Consider the following 25,994-nt stretch of genomic DNA (forward strand, 5'->3'; position numbering starts at 1 on the left):
GTTCCTCCTGAATTTCAATTTGGTATTGACTCCTTAAAACAAAGCCCTTGTAATGTTCCAGCCAAACTCAGCTGGATGTTTTTTGGTTAATTTCTGCCATATTACCTGTTGAGATTGCCATTGCTTCCGAGATTTCCTCTTAAAAGCTACCTCCAAATTCCCACTGATGACATTGAATGTCCTGGAAGTGGGTGACCTTAGCTTGCTGAGTGTCTCCTTCTTTCACTGCTCACATCAGGTCAGAACAGAAAGTCTTCAGCTTTTACTCTGTTTTTATCTCTATGAGCTCTTCACCCCCAGCCCTACAATCTCCACTTCACACTCACCACCTATGCAATATACAGGCATCTCTGCACCATAATTGCAAACTATTAAGAATATTCCTGGAGTTTCATACAAAAAACTATGGGTTTTGGTCATAAATAAGACACAACAGAGGTCTGTTTCTTGACACAGAGGCAAGTAGCACAGTATAGTTCACACTTTACAGCTAAATCTCCCAGTCTCAACTAGTATGCCCTTATTCATGTATTTCCCCTAGATGGTACTTAGGTGTTAGCTGAGAGATTATTATTAGCCAGGTGTTAGAACAAGTGTGCTAACAAACACACAGTAGGGAGGACTGCATGCTAGTATTCAAACCTGTGTTTAGGTTATCTGTAGTTTAGCTGAAGATGTTAATTGTAATGATAACTCTGTAAAAAATGTTAAATAAGAAGTATTGTGAATTCAGAACCCTCTGCAAAAGAAAGTTAAACTTTATTCTCTCATGTGAGCACATAAATTTGTGCCTAGATGTTAGACATCTTGGGAACTGATTCCCCTCACTAATGCTCAAGTTCTGTAAATAATCTATGAAACGGTTTTTGAAGGCCCATCTGCTTTTTTTAAAACACTCTTGTTCATATCGAGCAACACTTTTGCTGAAGCTGTTTCTGATGTCTGGTACTGATTTGCCTAAACAAAGGGTGTCACAGTATAGTCCATAATGAAAACATAGGCACCTACCACTTTAATGTATTTCTACCTTCTTTTCCCCAAAATGCTGTAAAATACTGCTGCGTTGTTAAATCAAATTCTATTTATGACATTGGGATTTGGAATGCAATTAAGGATCCATTCTAATACTTGCTTATGTCATCAGGAGCTGTCTGACACCTACACACATCTGTTTCATGCCTAAATGTTCATGCAGTTATTTTCTCGGTAAAGAAAAAAAAATAAATTAAATCTGGTTTTGTAGAACTGTTGGAACTCTTAGGGATTTCAAAAAGACATAATTAGCATAGGAAGGCAAGAAACTTTCAGTTTTCTTTTCTATGTTATATATAAAAAGCAATTCTTGCCTGGAACATGAATCATTTCAGTAAGATCACGGAATCATTTACTAGGAAAGACTCTCAAATGTAATCTAATGTAATCAAATGTAATCTAATTCAACCCACATCCAGGATCAGCTATATCTAGCTTGTTGACAGAGGCTTGTCTAATCTATCCTTAAAGACTTCTACCCATGAAAAAGTCCAGGTTCTTTGGACAGGATCTACTAATCTTACTATGCTTACAGTTTAAAAGTTTTTCTAATATTCCTGAATCTTTCTTCCTGCAATTTAAGTCTGTTTGCTTCTTGGTCTGTCCACCAAATACATGAAGAACAGATTATTCTTTTCCTCTTTGCAACAGCTTTTCTATGTGTTTAAAGACTTTACCAGACCCCTAGCTTTTCCCTTAACTTGGCAAAACCCAGTTCACGCTACCTTTCCCCATAGGCCATGTATTTCCTATCTCTTAATAAACATTTTTTTTTTGCTATTCTTTGAAATTTTTCTAGTTGGTTCATGTCTTTTTTGAATGGCAACACATAAACTGGAGACATTATTTCAAATAAAGTTTTTTCAATGCTTAGCAGAGAAATGGTAACTCCACACCTTCTACCATTATTTGCCTGCTTCCAGATCCCCTTCTATTTGTCTTTAAAAAAAATCAAAAATTACACTGTTATGCTAAGTTCCAGGTTTACTTCATTTTAATGCCCTGATTCTTTTCTGCAAAACTGCTTGTCAGAGAGTTGTTCTCCATGCTTTCTAGCTAAATTCTTCTGAGTTCATAAATCTTACCTTCTAGATTTAATGACATGGCAAAGCAGCCAATAACAAAGTGTTTAATCTCCTGACCTTATGTCCCTTTATTTAATTGCATTTTCTTATCATTTTGTAATATTTAGTATAAATGTATCATCAGTGGAACAATTATTTTCCTTTAAGAAAGGATTTGTGATTTATACTCTCTACAGTGTTTTCAAAATGTCAGTGAAATTGCCTAGTGTGTAAACAAGTCAAGATTATCCTTCATTTTAAATGACATATAAAGAAATAAAATAAAAGGCACTTTCAGGAAATGAAGAGAGTGAAATTTCCATTTTCATTATGAACAATTGGACCTTTCTATTCCTTGGCTGATTACACTGTTCTCATTATGAAACTAGTTGAACAGAGAGTATTGCATTCTTCCTGCTTAAAAAAATCACCACAAACAAAAAAATGCCCTCATCCTCTCCAGATTGCCAAACCTGTTAAAATATTTCACAAGCCTTTTTTAGAATAAGTTTTTAAACAATGGCTTAGCAATAATGAAAAGAAATAATAGAGATTTAAGACTGGGAGAAAGAGGCTGACCCTCTTCCCTGACTTACTAAAGATACTGAAGACTAATGTTACGTGACCGCAATATCCTCACACTGTCAATGAAATATTTTTCCACCTTTTGATATGGAAGGGAGGTTTCCTCAGAAAGGTCAAAACCCCTTGCAGGGTTTCCAGCATGAGTGATGGATTCCTTGCCCAGAGCCCATAATTATTTAATCCTTCTGCAGAACTCTAGTCTTAGGTATCTCTGTGACCCTCTGAGTTAGCAATGATAGCTAATGAATTATTTTACATGACTTAAAAAAATGAAACGTCTGTGGTCTCAGAATTCTCAGAACATACTTCATTACACATTTTCTTCTACTGTCTAGATTTCTAGTAGGTGCATCTGCCAGTGGAATTTTAATTGTCTGTGGATATATAGACATTTGGGTTGGGATTTTTAAAGAGCCCTGAGAGAAGGCTTTAGGCTCCTTGAAAACTGGAGAAATGTAGTATTTCATACAACCATTGAATGGTTTGGATTGGAAGGGACCTCAAGGATCATCTGGTCAACCTTTCTTCGCAAAAGCTCCATCTAGACAAAAGCACTGCCTAGACAAGATGGCCCCGCACCCTGTCCAGCCAAATCTTAAAAGTGTCCAATGTTGGGGAATCCACCACTTCCCTTGGGAGATTATTCCAATGGCTGATTGTTCTCATTGTGAAAAATTTTCCTCTAGAGTCCAATTGGAATCTCCCCAGGAGTAACTTGCACCCACTACCCCTTGTCTTTTCCACTTGACTCCTTGTAAAAAGGGAGTCTCCATCTTCTTTGTAGCCACCCTTTAATTACTGGAATATGGCGATGAGGACACTCCTAAGCCTTCTTTTCTCAAGGCTGAACAAACCCAATTCTCTCAGCCTTTCCCCATACGGCAGGCTTCCCGGTCCTTTGATCATCCTGGTGACCCTTCTCTGGACTGTCTCCACCCTGTCCACATCTTTTTTTGTATGGACCAAAACTGAACACAGTATTCCAGGTGTGGCCTGACAAGCACTGAGTAGAATGGGAAGATGACTTCTTTAACTCTGCTGGTGATAACCTTGTTGATGCAGCCCAGCATCCTGTTGGCTTTCTTTGCTGCTGCAGCACACTGTTCACTCATATTAAGCTTGTTGTCCACCAGGACCTCCAGATCCCTCTCCACAGAGCTGCTCTCCAGCCAGGTGGACCCCAGTCTGTGCTTCACTCCTGGATTATGATTTCCCAGGTGCAAGACCTTACACTTGTCCTTGTTGAACTTCATAAGGTTCTTGTTAGCCCACTCTTCAGTCTGTCTAAGTCTTTCTGCAGGGTGTCTCTCCTCCGAAGTGTCTACTTCCCCACTCAGTTTGGTATCATCTTCAAACTTCATTAGGGGGCACTTGATCCCATCATCCAGATCACTTATGAAGATATTAAATAGCGTTGGGCCCAATATCAGTCCCTGGAGGACCTCACTTGTGATAGATTGCCAGTTTGAAAAAGAACTATTTACCACCACCCTCTGGGTGCAGCCTGTCAGCCAGGTCCCCACCCCCTGCACAGACCCCTTGTCTAGACTGTAACAACAGATCAGTTTCTCTAGGAGGAGGCCATGTGGAACTGTATTGAAAGCCTTGGTAGACAAGGCTACCTCCAGGTAGACAATGTCCATTGCTCACCCCACATTAACCGACCATGTTACTTTGTTGTAGAAGGCAGTTGGGTTTGTCAAGCATGATTTGCCCTTGGTGAATCCATGCTGGCTTTTCCCAATCATGTGCTTCATTTGACTTGTGACAGCCCCAGGAAGATTTGTTCCATAACTTTCTCAGGGACTGAAGTAAGACTGATGGGCCTATAATTTTCTGGATCCTCCTTTAAGCCCTTCTTGTAGATGGGAGTGACAATAGCCTTCTTCCAGTCTTCTGGGACATTCCCCAATCTCCATGACTTCTCAAAGATTATGGAGAGCAGCCTCACAATGATGTCAGCCGGCTGTGTTAACACTCTTCGATGGATATTGTTGTGGACCATCGATTTGTAAAGGTCAAGCTCCTTTAATAGTTCACATACCAACTCTCCCTTCACTGATGATTGGCCTGTGTTTGCAACAACCTGGATTTTTATTCCCAAGACCCAGGGCCCAACAGTGCTGGTAAAGACAGAGATGAAGAAAGTGTTGAGAACCTCTGCCTTTTCAGCATTGTTGGTGACTAATTCACTTCTCCTGTGTAACAGTGGGCCAATATTATCCTTCTGCTTCTGCTTGTTGTTTACATATCTGAAAAACACTTTCTTGTAGTTTTTGACATCTCTGGCCAATTTCAATTCAAACTGAGCTTTTGCTTTTCTAACTGCATCTCTGCATGCCCTGGCAATGCCCTTATATGGGTATTTGGTATTTTCTCAATGGGTATTTGTCTGCTTTTCCATCTCTGGTATGCTTCCCGTTTGGTTTTGAGCAGACTCAGAAGCTTGCAGTTAAGCCAAGGGGGTCTCTTGCTCTGCCTACTTCCCTTACCTTTAAAGTGGATGAACTATTTTTGTGCTTCCAGGAAAGCATTCTTGAATAACTCCCAGCACTTGCTACCTCCTTTATCCTCCATGGAAGCTTCCCACAGAATCCCTCTCAATGAACTCTGAAAGAGCTGAAGTCTGCTCTATCACTCCATGCCCTTGTAAAGAGTCCCTCTCCAGCTTTCTTGTAGGCCCCCTTCATGTACTGGAAGGCTGCTATAAGATCTTCTCAGAGCCTTCTTTTCTCCAGGCTGAACAGCCCCAACTGTCAACCTGTCTTCATAGGAGAGGTGCTCTATCCCTCTGATCAGCTTCGTGGCCCTCCTCTGGACTCGCTCCAACAGCTCCATGTCTCTCCTGTACTGGGGCCCCCAGAGCTGGATGCGGTACTCCAGGTGGGGTCTCACAAGAGCAGAGTAGAGGGGCAGGATCACCTCCCTCGACCTGCTGGTCACATTTATCCTCACAAGGTCTGCAACAGGTACTTTCCTGAAAGTTTCTTTCCTGAAATGTGCTTACCCACTATGGAGAAACACTTTTTTTTACTGTTTTTTTGCTGTATACTTGCTGAATATCATTCTTTACAAATTTCATGTTCATTCATCACTGGTTAACATCATGTAAGACAGAATGGCAATATCAGATTTATTTTAAAGGTTTTTCTACTCTATTTTAAATGGTGAGATGTGTTGTAGGGAAAAAAAAATATTTTGAATTAGGCCAAACTGACAACACTGAGAAAATCCCTAAGTCTCAGGTACTTTCATGATTCTTTACTTTAAATTTAAAGCACAAGAAGCAAGCTTCCAGCTACATTCTTTGGCCCAATAGCAGTATTCTGTCACAGGTGTTTTCACTATGGTAGAATATTGATATGATTATGCCTTTATAGTCTACTGGTATAAATAAGTATCAAGAGTATAGTGAAAAATAAATACTACAAGTTAAACTGAATGGCACCAGAACAGTTAAGTGAAGCAGAAGGAAAGTATAGTAGGGAGAACATAACCTGATAGCTACAAAGGTATGAACTCTCACTTATTCATAAAGAATCAGGATGTTTTTTGACATAAATAGTTCTCCTGACAGATATCCTCTTGAGAAGTTCTTCTTGGCTATTGTTATCCACCTCACAATGAAAAATTCTTCTGTCATGGAACATGAAACCTGATTCAAAGTCCACTGGTACCAGTGGGTTTTAGATCAGGCTAGAGGATCATGGTTCATGTATACAGACAAAAAAATTAAACTCTTGATGCTAAATTATGAACCGGAGTCAGGTACAGTGAAGCAACTTTGATGTAGGGCTAGTGAATTAGATAATACACAAGAAAGTCTGTTACTTGTTGGAAAATTTTAAACTGCATGGATTTTCCACATGAATAACTTTCCCTTAAAATGGAGTTACTGAGATCTAGCTAAAAATGTATGCTTCAGAATACTAATGTCACTCACTGCATAAAGCAGGTACTGCTACATACAGCCATGAGGGGGAAATGCCCTAACTACCACATATACCAGGTTTATTGTAAAGGATGAGATTTTTGAAAGCAAACACAGTCAAAACAAAACAAAACTGATGCATTTCAGCCTCTGCAGGACCAGTTTGCAAAACTTTATTATATTGATGTGAACTTTGAATATTTGAAATATTTTAGGTCCTGCCTATGATCTCACAATTTGTGAAGTTAGAAATACATCACTGGTTCTTCTGTGGAAAGCTCCTGTGTATGAAGGCAAAAGCCCTATTACTGGGTATTTAGTGGACTATAAGGAAGTAGATGCAGAAGACTGGATCACTGCTAATGAAAAGCCTACTTCAAAGCGCTATTTTAAGGTAACATGTTCATTAGTGTTAATTCAAAACTGAGTTCTAAAAATGAAGACGTGTATTTGAACTTGGGATTCTGCTAGCATCTTCATATAAGTAAACAAAAGTGTTGAGATTGTTTTTTAAATCAGCTTTACTCTTTATCTCGTTCAAGGTCACTGATTTACATGAGGGTCATACGTATGTTTTCAAAGTTCGTGCAGTGAATGATGCTGGAGTAGGCAAGTCATCTGAGATATCTGAACCAGTGCTTGTTGAGGCAAGGCCAGGTAATGAACTGTGTTATCTCCTCTGCTTCTAAAATACTGAAATACATAGAAGTGAATTGAATCAATCTGTTTTGATATTGTAGCACAGATAAGTATTTAAAGAGTTAAGAAGCTCTTAGCCTTAAAACTTAAAGAAAAAATAATGTGGATACACTGGTACTGTGAAGACTTTTTGCTTTACTTACTGCAGGAAATATTTGATAATCAGTTATTTTAGTTTTTATTCTCATGAACAAATGTGCTTTCTTGCTGTGAGTGAAAAGAAATATGACAACATATATTAAAGCTTCAAGAATGATAATAAAAGTAATTTCTTAAAATGTTCATATGTGCTTATATTCAGTTTCATTTTATAGATTTGTTTCTCAATAAGCATTAATTATTTTTAGCATTCCTTTTTTTTTTGTGTAGAGTAAGAATCTTGCTAGTATGTGATGCTGAGTCAGTATATGGCATAAACATGCTTCAAGATCTGCAAGTAAGATTGGTATCTGTTAGTGAAGATGGACAGAATTTGCATGGGCTTTAGAAATTTCTCAGTTGCAACCATAAAGAAAAATGCAGCCTTGACACGAATCGATTCCTATTTTGCAGGAACAAAAGAAATCTTTTCTGGTGTGGATGACGAGGGTAATATTTACCTGGCTTTTGAGTGCAAAGAAGCTACAGATGCATCTCATTTTGCGTGGGGTAAATCGTATGAGGAGATTGATGATTCTGATAAGTTTAAGATTGAAACAGAAGGAAATCAGTAAGTCATGGCAGTCTATCAAATTATTAGAAATTTGTCCTGTTGAAACTTTCAGCAACATGAGAAACCCCGCTAATTATATCCTTCTTTATTGATGATTTTAGTTCTAAGCTGTACTTCAAAAATCCTGATAAATCAGACTTGGGAACTTATTCTATCTCAGTTAGCGACACAGATGGGGTTTCATCCAGCTTCATTATGGATGATGAAGGTAAGGTCCTTAACATTTTATCACCTCAACTGCACTAAAAATTGTCCAAGAAAAAAAACACCCACAACTCTCACGTTCTTTCCTATGCATTAAAGAAAAACAAAAAAAGAACACAACAGGCTTTGTTATTTTTCTAATTATCACCTTAATGAAAGTTGGGATAACTTAACGCAATTTTTCTTAAAAAAAAAAAGATAAAGAATATGCCCAATTAGAATTGTTTTCTTTATGGTGGGACTATAATGCTGTTTGCAAATATCTGTTACACTTTCAGTTAAATGCCTGAAAATGTTGCTTTTTTCACTGTTTTGTGAATCTCTTTCTCTAGTGTGTTCAAAGCTGTGCTTTGACTTTTTAGCCTTTCACATCTTATAATTATTGGGTCTCTTTTAGCTGTAAATCTACCATCAGATCTCTGCTTACCAAGGAACCTAATATAGAGACAGACCTTGAGGCTCTAGATACAGTTTCATATAACTGAGATGCAGAGAATTAGCGAGAAGAATGTGAGAAAAAGGATGTTGCTCTAATGAGATCTGAACACATTTGTTTAAATTATCCTTTGGCTTAAATTTACATTAGTTTTGATTTATTTCATTGTAGGTGTTTTGTTTCAATGGAGTTGCAATGAATTTGATTCAGTCTGACTCTGGTTTACCATTAAGGGGTACTGAGGTGAAAGGCAAAGGGGAGAACTTTGCTATTTTTAAATAGAACAAAAATACTTTGGTGCTTTCCCAGTCCAGAGGCTGTAATTGCTATACTCAGTTCCTTAAGCATGAAAATCTCTCTACTTGCCTTCTTTCTAAGTAATTGCAGGAGAGGATATGAGACTGAATGTGTCTGACAGTAGGCAGGACTTTTGTTACATTCAAAGTAGGTTTTGAGAAGAAATCCGTGTACAGCCATAAAAAAATATGGTTCCACAGGACATGGACCACTTATGTGGACTCTTAGTCATTACCAGTATCTTCTTCTTCTAGGGAAGCTAAACTTGTAATACTTTTAATTTTCCAATGAATACAGTAGGAAAAGACAGACAGGCATTTGATCATGAGAACTTCCCTTTGGCTTAGTTTTGAAGCATCACACTCAAACCTGTCTGTAGGTCTTGTCATTGCCAGTCCTACCTTCCAAGGTTTTTTTGTAGAAGAACACTGAAAGTGTTTCCCATCCCACAGTTAGCCCATGTCTTCCCTGCTCATATCTGTCACTCAAAATTACACTTGTTTTTGTACTGGATCCCTGCATAAGCATCAGATTTTGTATTTTAGCACTGAAAACTATTATTTTGCTGCCGAATTACTTCCTCAAATGCTATAAATTCTCCTGTAATTTTTCTAAATCCTAGACCATGTCATAAATCCTTGCTAACTTCCTCTAGTCTTTACATTACCTGTACATTCAGAATTGGCAGTAATATTAATCTTCCAAATCTTTATTAGTAATGAATATGATAAATAGGGTTAGTATGAAAATCTAACAAAGTGATTTCTAGACTCTCACACAGTCTTTGTGAGGATTTAGTGCATTAAGTAGAACTTTGTACGTTTTCAGACTAACCTGCACTCAATCTTGTTTCCTGCCACAGTAAAACAAGCTTTTCAGGTACCATGTCAGAAAGGAAGTCAGCAGATAAAGGAACCTCATGCACTGCTTAGAAATTATTATATTTTGTTTAAAGTCCATAAATTCCTTAAAATGGTTTTTGTGCCTTGTTTAGATTCTTTTGCATAAGAGAGTGTGCATGAAATAGGAACACTCGCTAAATCCTTGTATCAGAATTTTAAGTTTCTTAAATCTTGTTTTTTAGTCATCATTTTCTGAAGAGAATTGGATATTTCACATATAAGACTTAAGGAGATTATCTGTTGATGCTGATATGTACCTTCTTTGACACTTGTTGTCTGACTGTATTTTTCAGAATAAATTAAAACACGAGTATTTTTCTTAATTTCAGAGCTTGAACGTTTGATGGCATTAAGCAATGAAATAAAGAATCCAAGTAAGTTGAAGATCTAAATCTGTTTGATACTTCTAGAAGAACAGTAATTGCATACTAATGATTGGAGTTCCAAAAAGTTTCTTCCTGAGACAACGGCAGCTTCACTTTTCATGGAACAACTTGCTTCCTTATCTTTCAATTCATTTAGAAGAATTTTAGTTTGCATTGAATAAAATCATCATTGCCTAAAAGTCTTTTGAAGTTTAACTTTGACAATAAACTACTATTTGCTATTAGCCAATTCCTTAAACAATGTGCAAACTATAAGCTGTGAATTCTTTTCTCCCTTTGAAAAATTAATTTAAAAATCAGCCAAAACACTGCATTAGATGTCTTTTCCCTGTATAAAATTTATTCTATATCTAACATTCCATAAATAATAGGGAGATACTAATATTTTACTACAATAGTTCTTTTTCTCACAAGGATTCATGCATTATTGACTTTTGATTGCTTTTCTTTCTGCAGCAATACCTCTAAAATCAGAATTAGCTTATGAGGTTCTTGACAAAGGAGAAGTTCGTTTCTGGATTCAGGCTGAAAGCTTATCACCAGATTCTACCTTCAGATTCGTTATTAATGATAAAGAAGTTGAAAATAGTGATGTAAGTACATATTGAGTACTATATATATGTGATTTTGTTTAATAAACCTTTGTGCATTAAGAGGTATTCTATTTTTGCGGTTGCTTAAAACCATGTTATTATGGTATTATAATACCTGAAAGGAAAATCAATCTTTAACTTGAATCTTTTTTGCAGTATAGAATTCCTGTTGAATAGTGAGTCTATTCATACCAAAAAAAGAGATGTTTAACCCTCAGAAGTCCATGTTCATTTTGGGTAGCTAGACAACCAACAACCAAAGAGAAGGAGAAATTAGACACAGACCAGTATTAAACACATCTGTCTAAAAGTAATACACAAATTTTTTAGGAAAATTGCTCAAGATAGAAAAGCTGCTTCAAGTAAAGTTTTGGACTCCAAACCAACATGCTGTCGCCAGAGACCCTCTGAGGCTACTGCTACTAGTTTTACACATAATGTGGGAAGCACTCGACAGTGCAACAATAGCCATAGATATAAAACTTTTAGATGGTGTCACTTTCTGATTTTTTTTTTTTTTTTAATTTTGTCCTAGCCACTAAATTGGCATTGAATGGCTACATGGAGATGAAAGGGCAGGCCACCAGCTTCCTGCATTTTTATAGCTCTAGGAAGACCTTTCATAGAAAGGGATACAAAAAAGTGGTCAGACTGGGCTGAGAAGGAAACAAGGTCATGCCTTTGCAGGGCTGGAGTATAGTTCATCTGCTGGGCATAAAGCACAGCACTGGAATATCTTTTCCTGTGAGGAATTCACCTCCAGTGCTGCTGTTTGAAAGGTTCAGTTTATTCCCAAGGATGCAAAGCCTGGTTTTGGCCAGAGAAGCTTATCAGCATTTTTATACCATAGAAGAGCAAAGAGCGTTTAATTAAATATTGACAAATGGAAGAAGAAGTGTTTCTGAGTAAAACACTTCCCTGTTTTTCTTACTTTAAGAAGTAATAAACTATAGCACTGAAAACCTGAATATTAGTGACTAGGATGTATTGAAACGACAATATTCTGCCTTGGCAATGTTAGTGGAACAGAATGAGCTATTTTAGTTCGCATATGTTTTGAAAGTGTTGACATCAGAGAGAGTCTTGAAGTGGAGCTGCATTATTTCACCTCTTTAATTAGTAACCCACAGGTGACATTTACGTTTGGAGACTGATTATATTTTTGTGGAAAGTCACATAAAAGCCTAGTATTTATGGTGCCCATAAAATCATTGAACTTCATCTTGCTGCATAATGGCAATAGTTAGAAGCCTAATTACACTCTAAAACCTGCCTGGAGACTGGGCTACAGTCACTGAACATGTTCAATAGACCGTTATGCTGGTGAATTGTAGTCTGATTCCTGACATTGGCTGAAGTGATAAATTTTTCCTTCTAGGTCCTAACAGGGAACAGTTTCGGTAAGATTTCAAAATAATCTGAGAATGGAATGAACTGGGCCCCATTTAATCAGCTGTCCTTTTAATATTTGAATATATTTTTCCTTTACCCAAAAGCAAGAAATAAAAAAATTCTAGAAGTGTGATAAAGGATCAGATTAAAACATACATCTTGCTCTTCTTTTTCTGCTTCTGGCAAATCTCACTGTAACGTTCTCCCTGAGAACTCATGAAATGAATGCAAGTGTTGTCCTTGACCTCTGTGGGCAAGAGACTGTAAGCTAGAACTTGAATTTGCAATTTTTGATAGTTTGGTGAAGTTTATAACTTTTCTTTTTAACCTACCTGGCCTATCTCAAGTCTTACGGATGAACTCTTACATATGTAATTTTTCTACTTAATTTTGTGATTAATTAAATCTTGTCTTATTCTTTGACACTATATATTTGTTTGAACTATATATGGGAAAGTGCGTATCCAAATTATATATGAGTTTCCTCTTGTTATTTTATATAAATGTTATACCTCAGTCTCTTCCCTCTAAGTCATTTATTCAATAAATTATCTTAATCAATCTGTTGGCTAGTCCTTTGTTAATTCCATTATCTTTTATCTTTCTTCATTCTTTAGCTACCCCATTAAGATTTAAAGTAGTACTATTTGTCCATTTGAAAGTACCAGTAATCAATGCTAAACATCTTGACTATGTCTATGCTATTCTTCCAGGCTTGTTGTCCATGTAAGAGTGAATCTGTTCTTGAGACTGGCCAGGAGGTGTCCCTCAAATCTGAAGCAGATATATCTGAGGGGTCATTCCTACTAATTCCTACTAATTTTGGATCAGTACTTAAAGGTTTAATAAGTGGTATTTTTACTAGCTTTTTACTAGCTTTTTCCTCCCATTCCTTCTTTCTTCCCCTTTCCTATACTTTATCTACCTATAGCTTTAGGTGCCTTTTTCTAGTTTTAGAGTCCAATAACAAGATTAATCAAAATATTCTCTTTATAAGGCAGCATGTCTCCTTTTAATAGTAACAGGGTCTATAATAATTTACTGCATAGAACTCCTTCTAGGTGGTGACATTTAATTTTCTGTCCCATCATGAATGGAACAGTTAGTGTGTAATAACCTTGACCACACTGGTTACCTAAAAGTATTCAGCAAGTAACTTCTGTGGACTATTTTTGCTTTGCTTTAGGAATTTGTTAGTTGAGATTCAAACAACATCACTGTTAGTGGGACACACAGTCCTCATGGTTTTTACTCACGGAACGAAAGAGGATATTACTTAGTAAAAGGTGGCTGTAACTAAAATAATACCTGCAAATTCAAAACACATATTTTGCAAGTATTGTCCAATATTTACTTGCCATTTTCTGTTTCCTTGACAATGCCTGACAATAATTTGTCTTTCTGGAATATTTAATAGAAAGCAAACACAAAAAGGACACAAACAGTGAGAAGCATATTTAACTTTGAATTCAAGTCAATGTTTGGTGTGTTGGGTATTCTGCAAGCACTTTAGTAGGTAACAAGATGTTTCAACAGAATTCTAATTCTCTTTTCCTGAACTCGGTTGATCTTTTTAGTTCCCAGAAGCTTTGTTGGCTTTGCCCAAGTTACTGTTCTCATGGTCTTGCACTTTAGTGTTCCTTGAAAAGAATACCTAGCATTAGATGAGCAAATCATTATACCCTTCCTAAATAAACTTTTTTACTGAGAAAATAAGATCCAGTATTGAGCTGCCACTTATACCTCAGAGGTATTTAGCAGTGATGACTTTTTGGATTTGTTGTAATGGATTTGTTTGGAGATCCACATTTGTGTCTACAAACATAATACTTCCAGCTATTTCTGGAGTCTGCTAGGAATAGTGCTTCAGCCTAGTAAAACCCCTTGTTGAACTGGAAGCTGTAACGCAGCTAAAGGCTGGGCGTGTAGGCTCTTCTTCAAACATGCATAGTGCCATAAACCATTATTTTTAAATCCAAACCAGCTGTATTATGATGACTCAAGGATTCAAAATGCAGCTGCACACAGAGGTTTCCGTCACCACTGGGATCTTACTATACGACAGTAAATACAAGCCAGCTCTGTTTCCATAGTTTACAATTAAAAGGACATGAAAAAGATCAAGAGGGATATAAACCACGATTAATTCGATAGGAAATCATAAGCAATTTAGCTATACTACAGTAAAGTTATTACTTGTTTATTTCAGAGGCATAAAATAAATTGTGACCGTTCAAATGGCATTATAGAAATGGTTATGGACCGATTTACAATTGACAATGAAGGTACCTACACAGTACAGATTCAAGATGGAAAGGCCAAGAACCAGTCTTCATTAGTTCTCATTGGAGATGGTATGTTCACTGAAACATCAAAACTTTGATGAAGAAATGAACTTCAATTAATCTTTGAGTAATTTTGTGACTAAATCATTTTTCATTTACCTCTTCTAAAAATTAGCATTCAAGGCAGTACTGGCTGAGTCTGAGCTCCAGCGAAAGGAATTTCTCAGGAAGCAAGGTAAGACAGAGCAGATTGGTGACTTTAGGCCCAGTTTGCAGCCGATGATGCATCCCTGGTGCATACTAAGTCCTTCCAACTTCCATTGATTTCATTAGAAGATGATTGCACAGTTTGAGTAGACACTGAACCCTTGATGGATTTTATTTTCCAACATTGTCATAGGATACATGCAAGTTGTGACAGAATTTTCACTAAGTGGGAGTCCTTACAAGAGGTTATCTTTGCTCAGTATTAATTAGAATATCTAACAAGACATCTCAGCACGTTTAGTTTTAAGCATACAAATTGTCCCTTTAACATCACTGATGAAGAATAGACAGCATAGTGTCAGACAAGGAAGATTAAAAATCTGATCCTGTTGCTTCTGTCCAGGCAAAATTCCAGGAATCAAATATGTATTTGTTGCATAGTTGCTACACAGTTATAGAGTTTGTTATATACTTGTTATCAATATTGTTTGCAGCTGAGAGTGAGAATTGCTATTAGATATCTAATTCAGAATTCTATTTCTGTGAAATCCTTAAAAAATTGAGTTTGAGCTCTAGTTTGTAATTTTCATTTGGCAAGCACGTGGTTTTTAGGATGAAAGTAACAATAATAATTAATAACATTTATTCTAAATAGCTTAGGTAAGATTCTTTACAAAAGCAATGTAATTCTATTAGTTTATATTTTTTGGAGGGGAGGGGGATTATTTTTTTTTTAAATAGATTTGGGAAAGAAATTATAACACTTACTAGCATAAACTCACAAGATCTTTCAGTTCTCAATGATTTAAGTGAAAGTTTGGGACTTTGCTACCTCCCAGGTCTGGATATTGCAATTATGGGCCCTGATCCTGCAGACACTAAAACATATAAATTTACTGATATGAGTAACCATGATAACTTTAAAAAGGCTATATATGCCAGTAAATTTACTTAAAGATATATGTATTTACAGGATTAGAACCTCAGTGGGGAAAATAAATATTTCTTGCTCATCTTGTAATGTTTAATACATTTTTTTTACTTTTATAATTTGGACAAATAATATCTGATGTGGGATTTTTGCTTTGAACATTTAATTGAGTGTTTGGATACATTTGTTTATTCTCCAGTTCCCTTTGCATTAAATACATTGTTTGTACACTTATTTGTAGCTACTCTGTTTCTCTCCTATGCTTAGTTGGCATTTGGGCATAAACATATTTAATAAGTAATTTGTCTCATTCACCATTTTACATTTTGGAATGCTACATGACTTATCATACAAACAGAGATGAGCCTCAGGTTTCTAAGGTGTACTGTAGACACCTGGGTCAATATAATAAAAATTTACTACAGAGTTTTCCTTCTAGTGTGTGGGAAGTTCAGGAGTTCCCTCTCATCGTTCTGGTGTAGGGATGTTATAATATAATTGTCATCCTTTTTCTTTCTTTCACTGGATCTCTCTGCTACTCGTCAGTCTACACCGTATGTTTTAACACAATTTTGTTTCTTAGGTCCTCACTTCTCAGAGTTTTTGCATTGGAAAGTTACAGAGGCATGTGAAGTTTTACTTTCTTGTAAGGTGAGGAAATACATTTGAAATAATTTTTTAGAATGTGTTGATTAAAAATTGAGGTAGGAAAATGTGAGGAAAGATTTTGATATTTTTAAAATTAAAAGTTTTGTATGAAAACTTTTTTATTATTTAGAAATATGTAAAATAAAAATTTCTGACTTACTACTCTTCAGCAGTAGTCTGCGTTAAAACAACAACAACAACATTACAGGACATTTCTAAATGTGTTAGGTGATCTAATTCTTTATAAGAATAGTAAGCCATAAAAATAACTTAAACAAAATAGTCATCCTTTAATGGTCCTTCTTCCTTCCTCAAAAAATAGCCACAAAAAGCCAGAGTTCAAATTCTTTCCTCACCACATTCTGATTTGGAGGTTCCTCTACCAAAACATCTATTATTTAATCAACTGTAACCAAAAATGTAACAAAGGTTTCTAGAACTAATGTTATAAATATAATTTTTATTATATTTGGCTAATAACTTTTGAATCTTAACTAATGCTAATGTGCATGGAATTCAGTAACATCTGCTATTAACATCTTTATATGCCATTTTAAACTGGTATATTTTCATTTTTTTTGTTCTTCTAGAGTGACTTATTAGAGTTCTGAATAACTAAGTTAATTGAATTCAACAGGCATAAACTCTTCTTCATTGCCTTTTCCTGTAATGTGGACTCTTTTGTATTAATTTTCTCCACTTCTTTTGAGTAAGTTTTTGGCTTTTAATTAGACTAAGTTGCATCATTCATTATGAGCAATTTACATGCACATTTGTGGGGTTTTTGTCCTCCTTTTTTACTGCTCACTAATTAGGAGACCTTTAACCTCAACTTATTCCCAGCAGAACTGGCCTGGGTGGTGAAGCTGCCATTCTGTGTGCCCCCATTTTAGGGCTCAGCACTCATTAGCTAACATGGTACATTTGCAGGTACTGAGCTGCATAGCTGGAGTACTTTATAATCTCGACATGCATTTGCCTCAGGCATCAACCCTGCTTATCCTTTCATTCACATGGGGAATTAAATGTTGCTGAACCAGTTATGCTAGTGTTAATTCTCTACAAATTAATCTGAAATTATCCTTCTTTTCATTGACTGTGGAGCCTGTTTATACCACTGAAACTGTGAAAGGCTGAGTGTCTGATTATATGCGTTTCACCAGTGTACTTTTTGTTCATAAGGTCAGAACATTTTATGTAAATGAAATCTAGGATGTGGGCTGTTTGCACACTCATCATTTTAACTATGCCATTGACCTTATAATGTTTGTTACTGTTAGTATGTGACTGGCCATTAGAATCACATGGTGCTGTTGTTTATGCCTGTTTAACTGATATTTGTACATGGGAAGAGTTTGAACAACAAAGCCTGGATTTCTCCTACGAACTTCAGATACTTGACATTCAAGTTAGACGTGTGACTGCCATGGGCTATTTCTGTGGTAATAAAAACATCCAAGGAACAATCTCTGCCTCCCCAGGCCATATCAAAGCACTTGGCCCAGGTCTCTTCTAGGCTCTGTTTAGTGCTCCTGTGCAAAAATAATCGTCATAGGTGGTTTTATCTCTTGAAAGAGCCTGGGATAAGGTGAAGGAAGTACCTGTAAGAGAGGGCATTTGCCTTGACTTTCTCAAAGGCCATGGCATGAAATAGGTCAGTTAGGAAACCAGGCCAGCTGGAAGCTTGTGTAGGCCAGAAGACTGACTGTATGATCCAGGTCCATAACAGTAATAATGAACAAATATGGATTGTGTTATAAAATAGTATATAAAAAATAATACATGTTACCTCACATACCACTTGTTTTCTATATGATTGGACCTGATTGACTCTTGATTGATGTAGTATTTAATTCTGAAATAGCTGGGATTGATAACCTTGTTCTTGGTATTGCAGCCCCTACATGCCAGTGAGACATGTTTGTCCATCTGAATGATAATTTGATGGTGTTTGCTTTTTATTGTGTGTTTATTTTTTTTCATATACCATCATCTACTTTCATTTTTCTTCAAGTAATCCTAAATTTCAGAACGTTCAGAAGCTACCTGGTCTTGCATAACTTTGATCCTTATTTGTACTGTGTCTGTTAAAAGCAAGATTTTTGGTGTGTAGCTAAACAGCAAAAAAGGTAACTTTTCATAGTAAATGTCAACATGAAATAACTTCAGCACTGCAAATTGCATGTGACCGAAACTCAGTCTATTTATTGTCAGATCGAGTGCTAACAGTCTTTGATGAAAAATTGTTGAAAAGCATTAAAGGCTTGTTCCTTCAGGCTTTGTTCAAATAAAATTGCCATTCATGTCGTATGACTACAGGAATAGCCACTTTGTAGTTACTGGTAAATGTAAAACGCTGCTCACTTTTCTCAAGCAAGGCATTGCTTTGGGCCAGGTTGTGATCTCAAATACTCTGTCAGAGATCCATAGCAACCACACTGGTTATTAAGCAGCAATATATGTGATTAATCTGAGCAGGTTTTATAGAGATGTCCAGGATTCTATGATTCTATGAATCAGTATAGGGGGCCCTCCTATTTGTCGTCACCTCTATAGAGAACTTTCACAGAGCCGTTCGTCTCCGGAGTAAGACTTCTCTAAAGTGAAAGGGTTAGAAATTGGTGCATGTTTTGTCCTCCAAGCAAGCCACTTGAAAACTATTGTAGATCTGTATTAACTTCCGGGCTGCCCTCTATCCGTTTGTTCAGTTCTTTTTTAAGGAGGCTTTTTAAAGCAACTGCCTGGGGACTGAGAAATGTCCTGCCAGCTCTGTCCTTCTACCAAAGCCACGCTGATCGAGAATTCAGGCTACACATGGAAATACCATTGCACTTCTGTGATTTTTAGAAGGGTATGGGGATAGTGATGTCAAATAAACCATCGTGTTTCTGAAAGGGAGAAAAATAAAATATATTGCTGGGCTTTTAGCTTCTTTGGATTCACAGTTTGAGGTAATTCATCCAATGATATTTTAAGCATCACCAATACACAATTTACATTTCAAAATTATAGCAGTACTTGAGGTATAGCTGCAGTCTATTTATGCATTGCTTAGATGAGCTGCTGCTGCTGCAGAAAAATTCTGGCTTTCAAGCAACTTCTCTGCATTTGCACCACGTTGTTAAGCCCTTTCGTGTTGGGAGAGACTGCAATTTGTAGGATTCCTCAAGTCTTTGTAGTTCCCATAGGACACAATAGTAGTAGAAAAAAATGATTTCTGGTGCAGCTTACAATTTCGAAGTCTCAAATGCTTTCAGAATAGTAATTTCAGTTGCTGTCTGCAGTTTAGCCCTGAAAGACATTGCTCAGGTAGCTGGGATAAATCTGCAAATTGGCTGAAGAGTCTCTAAGATAGGGCCTAGGTTCTGTGTTACAGGTCTCTGGAGACACATGGCAAACACAAAAAGATAAAGGAGAGTTCAGCAGCTCTAATTTCAAAGATACTTCTCACAGTTATCTCTAGATAAACTACAACAACATAGCAAGGGTGCAAAACCCTTTAAGGGAAGAGATTGACAGGATTGCCTTTAAGGATTTGACAGGACTCTGAAGCTGTAAGCTGTATGCTTCTGACCAGTTTTGTGCTGCAAACAAATACTGTAGGACTAAGATTTGCTTAGTAGGACTTGGTTGTAATTTTTTTTTTTAACTTAGCTTTATTTGACATGTGTTATAAAAAAATTGGCTTCTTACATTGCAAGTACCTGTGTGGCTACCTACAGTGTGATACCTTTCTTCAGAACATATCCAGGCTTATGTGCCTTTTCTGTTGTACAGGTTGCAAACACAAAGAAGGAGACTGTTTTCAAATGGTATAAGGATGGTTCCGGAATTGACGCTGATGAGGTGCCTGATCTGCAGAAGGGAGAATGTCACTTCAGGATTCCCAGGGTACAGTATCACCTTCTGATTAGAAATGACAGCTTCTGCTTGACACGCTATAGATTTGCCAGGCAGAGCACTAAACCCGCTATCATGATTTCTGTGAACCGTTTTAAGAAAAACTATATTTGCTACCCTTCAATTAGCTGGTGAGTAACTAATGCTAGTAAAAGTATATCTATTTTTGTTATCAGCTCAGACAGTTCATGCTTAAATTGCTTTAGTGTCCTTAGATGAACTCTATCTCGTTCTTCCTTATTGGTCCTTAATTTTTCAATTTGTTCAAGCACCTCATTTCTGACAGTGCTTCAGTTTTATTGCCTAAAATGAATAGGTTTGAGGTATATGGCTTCTTAAGATTTATCTTTATGCAAACAGGATAACCTAACTTGTGTCTGAAGCCCTAGCTTGCGTAGTTGCTGCCTTCGTCAAGTGTCAAAACCTCCCCAGATCAGGTTTTTCTGCTTTCAGCATAATGTGCATTCCATTTAATTGATTTATTTATTTTATTTATTGGTTTCATGTTCTTCTAATTTTCTTCCTTCATTTCACTTGCAAGAGGATACTGACTTTCCACTGGCTTAATTTTTCTTGAGTAGATTTTTTTTGGGGAGGGTGGTTTCTGCTTGTCTTGAATTGCCCTTGTTACTTGTCATTCAATTATATGATGCTTCTACTGTGATTTACTTACTTGTGGACTTGTATAAGTCTAAGAATCAAATAAATAACCTCCAATCTATATATAATTGTTTAAATACTTTCTTCAGGTTTTAAAAGAATAACACCCAAGCCAAAAACCCCAACTGCCTTTAATGCAGTATCACTGTGTTAGGTTTTAGAATGTAAACTCTCCGAGGGTAATGAATTCATTATTTACTTAGCATAGATATAATTTGACTACAGTTGCTGATTGAATGAAAACTACTGAGTTGATATTTGGACAGTTAAAAGATATAGATCTGTTGTTATGCTTTACGTTGATTGATTAAAAAAAAATAACCATTTTGGGTTGAAGAAGAATTGTATATCTAAAGTTTGTGTGGGTTGAAGTTACCCTCTGTTACATCTTACTACACTGCTTGTAATTTCTACTGACCAGTATCAATCCTGTTTGTCCTTTTGGAACAAGAGAAAAAACACAGTTTCTCAAGGCAATTGAACTGAAATTGGAATGTGTTTTAGACTTAAGAACTAACTATAGCTCCATAAAAAAGCATACACAAGCCATTCATAGTTTCCATCTCATCTCTGGTAAGAATATTTAACCAGAATGAGGTACAATGTATGTTGTTTGATGTAGAAAATCATGCAGGTGTTGAGCAAATGTTGTACTGTTACCAAGTTTGTCAATAAACATCTTGTGTTTTCTTTGTAGCTATCTCGCAAAGATGAAGGAGTTTATAAGGCAACACTATCAGATGATAGAGGTCATGATGTATCCACTCTTGAATTATCAGGAAAAGGTAACATTCAGTTTACTATATTGAAATAATGATCACATGTTCTCAAGAGCTCTCAAAGATCTACCCTTGCTAACATTTTTTGAGCCCTTTGCCTTTCATTTCTCTTCTTAAGTTATAGAGGCCTGAACTGCCTTTTACCAGTTTAGGAGGGCTGACACTGGGCATTGTAATGATTAATCTCTAACACTGACAAGTAAGTTTCTACTCAGACAGACACCTCCTTTATTGTGAGAACTTTTGTAGAGACGTCTCTCTCTCTCTCTCTCTAAATTTAAGCTTTAATGTCTACAAAAAATCCTAAAGCACCCAAGTGCTGAATATGTTGATGTGGGACTGTCAGTGGGGATTGAGAGTTATTTGGATTGTAAAATCGTACAGCTGTTTTGTGGGTTAACCCTAGTAGGCAGCTCAGCTCCATACAGCTACTCGCTTACTCCCCCTCAGTAGGATGGAGGAGAGAATTGGAAGGGGAAAAATGACAAAACTCATGGGTTGAGATAAAGACAGTTCAATAGGTAAAGCAAAACCTGTGCACACAAGCAAAACAAAATGAGGAATTCATTCACTACTTCCCATCAGCAGGCAGATGTTCAGCCATCTCCAGGAAAGCAGGGCTCCATCACGCGTAATGGTGACTCGGGAAGACTGATGTCATAACTCTGAATGTCCCTCCTTCCTCTTTCTTCCCCCAGCTTTTATTGCTGACCATGAGATTATATGGTATGAGATATCTCTTTGGTCGGTTGGGGCCAGCTGTCCTGGATGTATCCTCTCCCAACTCCATGTACACCCCCAGCTGACTTGCTGGTGGGACAGTCTGAGGAACAGAAATAAAAGGCCTTCGCGCTGTGCAAGCACTGCTCAGCAATAGCTAAAACTTCTCTGTGTTATCAACGCTGTTTTAGTCACAAATCCAAAATACAGCACCATACAAGCTGCTATGAAGAAAATTAACTCTATCCCAGCCAAAGCCAGTACAATCTCTGCCTCCTTATTCCATACCATTTATGCTCACTCTATCCAATAAATCCTCATTAACCACCTCCTCCCTTCCTGTCCTTTGATATATACACAGATATAATTCCCTTAGTCTATGGGTTTTCAAGTGAGGGATATCCTGACCTCTGGAACAAACAAAAGGTACAATAGTTCTCCATCTTATGGCCAGGCGTCCTTCCAGCTTCCAGACTATACTTCGGGTATGGCAAGAGTGTTCTGTGCTGGAAACGTACAGTGAAATGCCTGTTTGGAGAATTCACAGTGTCTAATTCTGTGGGTCCTGGAGGCTTTGAAAACGTCACCAGCAAAACCACAAGAACCACAGTGTTAGACCAAACAGTGGGTCTCCTAAATGGTGTTGTTAGCCTTGAAATGTAAAGGATAAACAGAGAAGTTTAGCATGAAGGGGGCTCTGGAAGACTGCATATTGTATGCGGCAGGTTAGTTCAAGCTCAGTGTGCATTGGCATTCAAATGAAGATAAATGTAATAAGAGTAAGAGAATCTAGTCTAAAATGCACTGATGATAGGCATTTAAATAAGGTTTCATATGTTATCAGATATCACAGTGAGCTACTGTAATTCTATGTATATTTATATTTGTTCAGTAAAAAAAAGTGTTAGTTTACTTCTGAGTCTATAGCAAAGACTGATCTGTTGCCAACATAAAAAAGTACCTGAAATAAGAGGAAAAGATAAATATCAGACTGCATTCTTAAGCTGTGGTTTACCTCAGAAGGCTGTATCTGCACTTGATAGTCTTTCAGGCATTTTTTCCTCCGCATAAATTCTGACTGTTATTCTTTTAGGAAAAACATCTCATTTAGACAGTATAGGTAATATAACCCCACTTTCACAGACATCTGTAATGTATATATAGTATGCAATTCATGTCCTCATGTCAACATGCCAGTACAAGCACACTGGAGTTTGCAGACGTTACAGAATTGAATCACAATTTATTTTAGCAGAGACAAAAAATGTGCAGATACAGATCGATACAGACCAAATATACAAGTAGTATTTTCTGAACTTCATGCATTTCACTCTCTTCCCTATTCGTAAAAATTCTTCAGTCTTGAATATGCATTCTCCAGATTATGGTGCTTCTTTCTTTCTCTTTCCATCTTACACAATGACACTGAATAGGATTCTTCTGCTGCGAGAGTTCCCTGCTCTGCAAACCCACTTCTGCCCTTGCCTCCAGCGTTCCCCCCTTCTGCCAACCCTCCAGCTCTGTGATATTTCAAAGGCTTCATATGATACCTGGTTTCTTTCACTTCCTGTTGAAGGGGTTTACATTTGTCAAATGCCATCCTACAGGGAGCGGGTGAAAACTGTTTTCACCTAGAGTGGGATAATTTCTCTTTCCCCTGCACTCTCCTTTGAATGTGAACTATCCGGTTTTAATGACCTTTTATTGTTTCTGGCCTGAGGGATACAAATACAAAGATTTGGCAGAGACGGCTGGCTCCAGGCACAGCAGAGATACTCAGTGACACAGCACAGAATTCGTGTGCTGTACACAGTTGCCAATTTGTCCCATACACCTGTTGCAATTTTAATGGTTTTCTTTGCCTAAGGATGTGAAGATTTCCCATATTGCTTTAATTAAACTGAACATAACAAAGCTATATTCTGATTGAATTTTGATGGTACATTTTCTTTTCTTTTTTTTTTTTTTTTTTTTTTTTCCCCCTCTTCAGTGTATAGTGATATAATTCTGGCATTGAGCGGAGTCAGTGGTAAGTAAATGCTGTCTTGGATTTTCATGTAAGTTTTTTTATGTTAAAGTCATATGAGCCTGAGGCAGACAATTTTGATTGTAAGTGGGAAATCTCTGAGAGTCATGATGCTTATGTTATTATGGACATGTTACTAAGTTTTTGAATAGGCAGTTGACCTTGCTAATTGACACTATTAAAAGAGAACAAAGTATTATTCCACCTGGCTTGTTTGGTTTAGATACTGTGACAATGTTGTAGCAATAAATGTCTTCCTACTGTCCATTAGTAAGTAAACCTTGATACAGAGGGAATGAGATTCTGATCCTGCCCCCAGTGAGAAGTTGGGAGTCATTCTATGGAAAGAAACAGGGTTGCACAAGAATAAATTTTTCATGCAATTAGAATCATGACACTACTGTTTCATGGCAATTATATGACTAGCTTATTATTTCATAGTGGATCTTGCTAGTCATAATGCTTGTATATGACAACAGAACCATAAACTCATACTGAACTTCTTTCACCTGATATAAATCAGCAGATCTCCTTTGAGAGGCATGAACCATTGACTCTTTGTGGTAGTTCAGAATCATGGCTCAGATCTGACCTTTTTTTTTTTTTTTTTTTTTTTTTAAATATCCTGAGAGTACAAGTAATCCATTTAGCTGTTTCCTGTTTATTCCACTATCCTATTTGATCTGCATATCTTTCATTCCACTATCCTGTTTGATCTGCATATATTCTATATTTTACATAGGTAAGTCAGCCTCTCCACTGAAGATCCTTTGCACTGAGGAAGGAATAAGGCTCCAGTGTTTCTTGAAGTACTACAATGAGGAAATGAAAGTCAACTGGTCTCACAGGTAGAGGAGAATATTTTTTCAATTTTATTTGAGAAAAAAATGCCATCTTTATTATTTACTATTTATTATTATGTGGTATTCATTTAGTTACTGGACCACATTAATGAATTTCTCTTTCCAAAACTTCATATTCTCTTTTCATATAAAGAGTACATAGAAATATTAACAGACTTGTCAGGAGGGCTGTAACAGCCAGGGAAAAAAAAATAATCTACAGTATTCCAGCCTCTTATTCAACACAGGACTGTTTGTCTTCCATTATATTATCTGGTTGGTTCAAATATAACAAAATATTCGAGCATCGTTTTCCATTCAGGGCTGCCCTTTTCTTTAAATGGATGAAATTCTCCTCCAGTACTAGGTGAATACCAAGGATCTGCTCTCACAGTTTAATAAAAGCCTGTATTAAGAAAGGATTTTTTTTTTTTCAAACTGATACAGTCTTAAGTAACACAAAATATTTAATTCTGTTCATCTTCTTTGAAAAGATGTTAAATGGGGCACAGAATACTTTGAGAATAGCCCTCAGTGCTGAAATTATGTCAAGAAATGAGCTTTAAAGTTCCTGATAGTTTTCCACCCTCATGTTACATTAATCTCTGACTTTGGAGGCACTCTATTCATCTGTGTGTTTACAGTTAAATGTGTGTTCAAATGCTTTGCTGTGTCAGGCCCTCATTTGTTTGAAACTGCAGGTAAGGTTTGGAAGGATTTTAAAACTCTTCAAGTGGTTTCAACTTTCACATTCCTTGATGGC

General features: G+C 36.8%; 1 protein-coding gene across 4 annotated transcripts in view; it reads left to right on the top strand.

The window, feature by feature from the left end:
* Positions 1–25,994, top strand: part of MYOM2 (myomesin 2) — an 84,615-nt gene that overhangs the window by 49,536 nt on the left and 9,085 nt on the right. For all 4 annotated transcript variants that reach the window (XM_075747280.1, XM_075747281.1, XM_075747282.1 and 1 more), the window contains 13 exons: positions 6,828–7,006; positions 7,155–7,269; positions 7,864–8,020; positions 8,125–8,231; positions 10,192–10,236; positions 10,705–10,841; positions 14,443–14,587; positions 14,694–14,753; positions 16,240–16,307; positions 20,082–20,195; positions 21,562–21,649; positions 24,354–24,392; positions 25,132–25,237. In XM_075747280.1, coding sequence (XP_075603395.1) covers positions 6,828–7,006; positions 7,155–7,269; positions 7,864–8,020; positions 8,125–8,231; positions 10,192–10,236; positions 10,705–10,841; positions 14,443–14,587; positions 14,694–14,753; positions 16,240–16,307; positions 20,082–20,195; positions 21,562–21,649; positions 24,354–24,392; positions 25,132–25,237 — 1,360 coding nt within the window. The remainder of the gene's footprint in view (positions 1–6,827; positions 7,007–7,154; positions 7,270–7,863; positions 8,021–8,124; positions 8,232–10,191; positions 10,237–10,704; positions 10,842–14,442; positions 14,588–14,693; positions 14,754–16,239; positions 16,308–20,081; positions 20,196–21,561; positions 21,650–24,353; positions 24,393–25,131; positions 25,238–25,994) is intronic.

Source organism: Balearica regulorum, chromosome 3 (genome assembly GCF_011004875.1).
Source record: "Balearica regulorum gibbericeps isolate bBalReg1 chromosome 3, bBalReg1.pri, whole genome shotgun sequence".
NCBI classification, from domain to species: Eukaryota; Metazoa; Chordata; class Aves; order Gruiformes; family Gruidae; genus Balearica; species Balearica regulorum.